General features: G+C 37.2%; 1 protein-coding gene across 1 annotated transcript; it reads left to right on the top strand.

Moving 5' to 3' along the window:
• LOC109948235 (trans-resveratrol di-O-methyltransferase-like) lies at nt 5,146-6,486 on the top strand. The gene is made up of 2 exons (XM_020560584.1): nt 5,146-5,954; nt 6,042-6,486. Exons 1-2 carry the CDS (start codon nt 5,190-5,192, stop codon nt 6,342-6,344), a joined length of 1,068 nt encoding a protein of 355 aa, XP_020416173.1. The 5' UTR covers nt 5,146-5,189; the 3' UTR covers nt 6,345-6,486.

Below are 7,171 nucleotides of genomic sequence, written 5' to 3'. Positions count from 1 at the left end.
GACATGGTTTATACTTTAAACGACGTCATTTTAATATGTAAGTCGTCTATTATTATTTACAACGTTTTCAATTTCTTAACCCCGACGTGGTTTTTCAGTCGTCTTTATATCAAAATATTCAAAATAAATTTAAAATTAATCCGAAAAATGAAGCGTCAAAATAAACGGCGTTACGTTCAGTGTTTCCGTCGTGGAATATTACATTTACGTTGGTTCTTGTAGAACTTTCGCCATGGTTTTTCTTTCGACGTTTTAAAGAGCGCGCTCTCTAAAAATTTTCGCGCGCCCTAAATTTTTTAGATTTGCTCTTATTCTTATACTTCTAACCCTGAACCCTAAAATTTTCAGATTTCGCGCAACATAACATTTCGCTCTCTCACTTCTGCTCTAATTAAAAGTTGCACTCTCCAGGCTCCGTCGAATCTATGAGCTCGTCCAACCTGTAAGTACAAACCCTATCCTCCCCTTGTAAATTCATTGAATGATATTAGGTTGTTTTGTTAAAGGGTTTTAGGTATATGCTTTGCGATCTGTTAATAATGTGCTTATAGGTGTGGGTTCATGGATTTTCTGTTTAATGGGTTCATGGATTACATTATCTGTTATGTTGAATTGGGAATGGATTTAATTTTGTCGGATCTTTTAATCACCCTATGTTATGTTGAATTGGGAATGGATTTATTGTTTTCATGCTTGGTTTCATGTATATGTTGGTTTTTTGCTTGGTTTCATATATATGTTGTGTTCTTAATGGGTTTTGGGTTCTTGAAAATAAACTGAGACACGACGCCTTTTTAGGGCATACGACGACGATGACACGACGGGTTATGAAAAAGCCGTCGTTGTATTACTTATACACGACGGTTTTTTCATAAACCGTCGTTTGTATTACTTATATTAGACGACGTCTGTTGAAAATCCGTCGTCTATATATGCCAAATACGTCTGTTTTTGTTTAAAACCCGTCGTCTCTGTTGTGTATTACTTGCTATTAGATCTTTGTATAATCTGCTATAGTGATGGTTATTGCCTGTATTTTCACTTTATTATAGATAATAGGTTATAGTGTCGGAGATGGATAAGTCATGGATGCACTCGGATAGAAGATCGAAGGCATATGAGTTTGGGGTGGAAGCATTTTTGAACTTTGCTGTAGAAAATCTTCTAACTACAACACATATTCGTTGTCCATGTGTTAAATGTGTTAATTTGAAGTTGTTTGGGGTTGGAATTATAAGGGATCACTTATACTTTTCACGGAGAACCTTGGGAAGCAACTACTAATGCTAGTAGAAATGTTGAAGAAGATGATGGCCATAGTAGGTACAGTTTTGTCTCTGAAGAAATTGATATGGATGATAATGATTTTGGTGATTTTGGTTCCGATCCGTATGAGTTTGCCAATGTGATGTTAGTACAGTTGGAGTGCCTTCAAGCCAAAAGATGGGACTTTCAAAGCCATTATCAGGTTGCACAGTGAGCATAGTTGATCAGGACCTGTTGAATCAAGCACATCTATATGTCTTGGAGAATACGGAGGAAGTTCTACCTTATATCGAGTACGTATGAGTTTTATTCTTTAAGTTTCCATTTTAAATTATTTCTTATGTTTATCTTCTATATTTGGGACCGTAATGCTTGAATTTTTCGTGTCATGTAGGCAACATATGATCCACATCAAGACTGCTTATCCAAAATTTAGAAAGAGAATAAAGTGGCTGCAGGATAAGCACAATAGCACTTTCATTCAATGGCTACGCTTCAAGGTATATGTTGTTGAATAACATATTTCTCTTTTAATTTTCTTCTTATTTCTATGTTAGATTGAATTAAGATATGATTAATTTGCAGGTTCAAAGTGAACTTGAGGAAGACAATCATGGCGTATCAGAAAATTTAAGGTGGCTAGCAGCTGGTCCAAACATGGCAGTGCCATTATATAGGAGCTATCTTATTAAAGGTATTAAATTCAATATCAAGGCACAAGATGATGTGCGGACAACTCAAAATAGTGGAGTTTATTTACTTGCACATACCATGCAAGTTGCTAGTGCCAAGGATAAAAACACAATTCTCTCAAATATGGGTTTCTATGGTGTCATTCAAGAAATTTGGAACCTTGACTACCAAAAGTTTACAATCCCAATCTTTAGGTGTGATTGGATAGATAGTTCTGGTCTTGTAGTCGACGAACTTGGATTTACCCTTGTAGATTTCAGTAAAATTGGACATAGGAATGACCAATTTGTTTTGGCTTCTCAAGTCAAACAAATATTTTTTGTTGACGACCCGATGCATCGTGGTTGGTCGGTAGTGTTATCAATGCCTAATAGAGAATATAATGATGTTATTGGTGATGAAGTCTTAGGTGATGTGATAATTGAGTGTGAGCCATTTACTAGAGAGATGCCAAATGTTGATACATTTGATGAACTGGTGGGTGAGTTAGGTGGTCAAAATATTCGAGATGGGTGTGAAGATATATGGATTGAATAATGCTTATGTAATTGGCAGTGTATGACATTAATTTTGTAATATATTGTAATGTGATTTCTTCACTTTCTACGTTCAAATAAAACACGACGTTATTGTGAACCAGTTATTCAGCATATTTACCGACGTCTTAAAGCAACGTAACAATGAAGAACCACGACGCTATTGTGAAGCAATTATTCAGGATATCACGTCGGGGAAGGATTAAGAACCGCCATGTAATTCAAAATAACACGACTCCAATCCCATAATACCGACGTCTAAAAAACGAGATATATAATCTGAACGTTAAAAAATACGACGTCATCATACATTTTCCACGTCGCAAGTTCTTTTATAAACGAAGAGGAACGAAATGAATTCCGACGGTAATTCATTATAACCGCCGTCTAATATCAATTAAACGACGTTATTTGTAATACGGCTCTCATCATAATCAACGCCGTCTATATGTTCTGTAATACGGCTCTCATTTATTTGGAACCGACGTTGTTTAGAAGTTCAACGTCGTCTATATTAATAAGTGCGTCGTGAGTAATGAATACATATAAATACAACGTCGACTATATAAATGCCACCGACGTTGTTTCGCATTTCAACGTCAACTATATAAATACATACGTCGTAAATAATGACACTGACAACTATTTCCACATCATCTTTTTTAGAAAAATCGAAGTGGAAAATTTATTTCATGACGGTTGTTTGTAAATAAGAGACGTAGCAGATTTCAATAACGTCGTCTTCTCATGTATTTAAAGACGTCATATTTTTTCTTGTCGTGAAAATTATATTTAACGGCGTAGTGTTTTAGTTGTCGTCGTTGTATGTCTATCTTGCGGCCTTGTTCTTTTAATATGTGTCATATTTTTCCTTTTTAACGACGGTGATTTGTTTGAGTTGGTCGTCTATTCTCATCCTCGACTATTTTTTAGAACTTTAGCAGACTAAACACGTCTGTTTTTATTTGTTTTCGACGTTGTTTTATTTAACAACGTCTAATATTTATCGTCGTTGTTTGTTTCTGAAAATAGGACGTATAAATTTTGTAATACGACTCTCATATATTTGTAACCGACGTTGTTTCGTTGTTCAACGTCTACTCTATAAATACATACGTCGTAAATAATGACACTGACAACTATTTCCACGTCATCTTTTATAAAAAAATCGAAGTGGAAAATTTATTTTACGACGGCTGTTTTTATATAGGCGACGTAGTAGGTATCAATAACGTCGTCTTCTAATGTATTTAAAGACGTCATATTTTTTATTGTCGTGAAAATGATATTTATAGGCGTCTTATTTTAATCTTCGTCGTTGTATGTCTATCTTGCGGCCTTGTTCTGTTAATATGTGTCATATTTTTCCTTTTTAACGACGGTTTTTTTAGAGAGTTGGTCGTCTATTCTCATCCTCGACTGCTTTTTTAGATCTTTTTGCAGTACAAAGATGTCGTTTTGTATTTGTTGATGACGTTGTATATTTTAACAACGACGGTGATTTAGCGTCGTGGTTTATGAGGGAAAAGATGACGGTGGATTCCATGACCATTGAAAAACTGAATACACGACGGTGATTTACCGTCGTCTTTTTGCTTTTTTGTAGTAGTGTTAAAACAAGCTATTTTGGGCCAGATTTGGGGGAGATTTGAAGCAAAAATGTGGCTGGGCAGATTTTGGACAGATTCTCCTAATCCTAGTATTATTTTATTTTAACTTAGTTTCCTTGTGGGGATTGGGAACCTAGGTTTTAGGAGATATTTAAGTTAGTAGAATTTTGGGGACTTCTTTTTCACCTTTTGAACATGACATTGTGGAGAGCAATTGCTAGGGTTTTGGGATTTCGCGACTTTAAGGTGTTTTCATTCTTATGATATTTTCTTGGATTTCAATTATGAATATGTGTAACTAATTTTCTTTTGCTAGGGTGAAGCCTTGAACCTTAGCATGAATATGTGATTTTTATTTAATTGCTTATGATTGAGTACATGCCTACTTTGAATTGTTAATCACTGTTTTAAACTATCTAATTGTCTTAATGCCTAATCACCATTAGGATCTTTAGAAAAGTAATTGGATGGTCGGAAGGTTCCCTAAGAATGGATATATGACTAAATATCTCTACAAATAATGTCGACTATTAAGTTAACATGTGTATCAAAATTCATTAATCTCAAGAGAGTGGAGAAAGCCAAAGGTATTTTGTCTACTAATTTTGACGGATGTCAACAGCTTTGTTCATATGTAATGTTATTGTCATGAATACAGAGCCAACTCTACGAAGAAGAATATCAGAAGCCTATCACGTGCTCTAATCCTATATTTTATTGTGGATTAATTTAGTTTTATAATTTCGTTGCTCTCCTGACCCCAGCAATATTTGCCAGTCTTCAATAATTGTCTTGCGTGCACAAACCTCATTTTACTGTGAATCATTGTTATTTATTTGTTGTAAGAGTATACATAACAGTAGAATAAAAAAATAGAGTCGACCATCAAATACAGGAGCCAATTAACATGTCTAGCACGTGGATTAGTTTGTTCACATGGAAAACATGGGTATCCCAATTTCCAAATATTTCTCACTCTCCTTTATGGCATTAAGCTCCTCTAGCTCCCCTCCACTCCACGCACTTATATAAAGAGATGTGCATCAAACTTAATTCTCACCAAATCTTGAGCCAATAGCAAGGCATGGGTAGTGAAGTGAGAGCAAGTCATGAGCTACTCCAAGCACAAGCCCACATTTGGAACCACATTTTCAGCTTCATAAATTCTATGTCCCTCAAATGTGCAGTTGAATTAGATATCCCAGATGTCATCCAAAAACATGGCCAACCCATGATTCTTTCCGAGCTTGTCTCTGCCCTACCAATTTCCCCAACAAAAGCTCATTTCATCCCACGCCTCATGCGAATCTTAGTCCACTCCGGCTTCTTTGCCAGAGAAAGTCTGAGTGGTGGCAGCGAACAAGGTTATGTACTAACAGACGCCTCAGCACTCCTCCTGAAAGACAATTCCATGAGCACAAGGCCCTTCTTACTTGCCATGCTCAATCCCATCTTAACCGATCCATGGCAGTATTTGACCACTTGGTTCCAAAATGACAATCCTACGCCGTTTCACGTAGTGCATGGGATGACATTTTGGGATTATGGGAACCAGGACCCGACTCTTGCACATTTTTTCAATGACGCCATGGCTAGCGATGCCCAGTTGATCTCGAGCTTGATGATAGATGACTTCAAGGGGGTGTTTCAAGGAGTGGATTCGTTGGTTGACGTGGGCGGTGGGACGGGAACCGTGGCCAAGTCCATTGCTGATGCCTTTCCTCATATGAAATGCACCGTATTTGATCTCCCTCATGTAGTTGCTGACCTAAAAGGAAGTAAGAACTTGGAATATGTTGCAGGGGACATGTTTGAGGCTGTTCCTGCGGCGGATGCTATTTTTTTGAAGGTAAATCATCTCATCCTTTGTGATATTATATTATTAAATACAGATTTCCATTTATGATTTTGTTTGGTGATTGTGTATGACAAACAGTGGATATTGCATGACTGGAGTGATGAAGAATGCGTGAAAATACTTGAGCGATGTAAAGTGGCAATTACAAGAGAGGGCAAGAAAGGCAAGGTGATTATCGTAGATATGACTGTGGAGAACAAGAATAAAGATAAGGAATCTGGGGAAACACAACTTTTCTTCGATATGCTGATGATGGTCTTGGTTAAAGGAAAAGAAAGGAATGAGAAAGAATGGGCTAAGCTCTTTTCTGACGCAGGTTTCACCCACTATAAGATTACTCCCTGTTTGGGTTTAAGGTCTCTCATTGAGGTTTATCCTTGATTTATAATGAAGCACACTGCTTAATATATTATGTTGGCAGCATTTAGTGTATTGTAATCTTTTTCAGGGTAAATTAGTGTTACCTAGTTTATTTGGGAGCTGCTCTCGAAATTCTGTGGAAAATGTTGAAGTTAATTCTTGTTATATATGTATTCCACCAAAGGAACATATATAAGCGGGGACTTTTGTCTCTTTGCTTAGAACCAATAATCAACACCACCTCTTCTAACTATCTAGTTTTCTCTTCGTCGTTTGGCAATTGCTCAGATTTTTCAAACTCCTTTTTCATATTAGGCAAAATCTCACTTTGATCCCTGTGGTTTATCACTTTTATTACTAAAGTCTTGTGGTTTCAATTTGATCATTTTCACCCATGCGGTGCAATTCAAGGACATTCTCTAATTTTCGTCAAATTAGAGTAACTGCGTCGTCAAATTAGAGTAACTGCGGTTACTTGTTGAGGAGCATTTCAGTCCAAAACAAGAAAGATAAAAATTTATAATAGAGAGAAGGGAGAGAGAAACCCTCTGCACCACCACCCCCGCCAGCCCACACACCAACCACAACACTCGACCCTATATCCCTAACCCAATACAAATCTACCACAGCCATCTCTCTCTCTCTCTCTCTCTCTCTCTCTCTCTCTCTCTCATGCCCCCGCCGTGACTGTAACACCCATTCCCCAAATCCCTCATCCAAACCATGTATCTCCTCGCTGATGTTCCCTAGTGCGCCCCACCCCTCCTCAATATCTACTTACCACACATAGTCCCTTCCCCCACGCCAACCCAAAGTAGAAGCCAGAACCAGGGTCGGCCCTAAGGCAT

The sequence above is a fragment of the Prunus persica genome, chromosome G3, assembly GCF_000346465.2.
Source record: "Prunus persica cultivar Lovell chromosome G3, Prunus_persica_NCBIv2, whole genome shotgun sequence".
Lineage (NCBI taxonomy): Eukaryota > Viridiplantae > Streptophyta > Magnoliopsida > Rosales > Rosaceae > Prunus > Prunus persica.
Note: the sequence above shows the minus strand (reverse complement) of the source record. Positions and strands in the feature narration are given on the sequence as shown.

What these genes read in the sequence shown, in the direction of transcription:
- LOC109948235 (XM_020560584.1), top strand. Translation starts at nt 5,190, where the DNA reads ATGGGTAGTGAAGTGAGAGCAAGTCATGAGCTACTCCAAGCACAAGCC. An exon ending in CGGATGCTATTTTTTTGAAG is followed by an intron (nt 5,955 to 6,041) that starts GTAAATCATCTC and finishes TATGACAAACAG; the next exon opens with TGGATATTGCATGACTGGAG.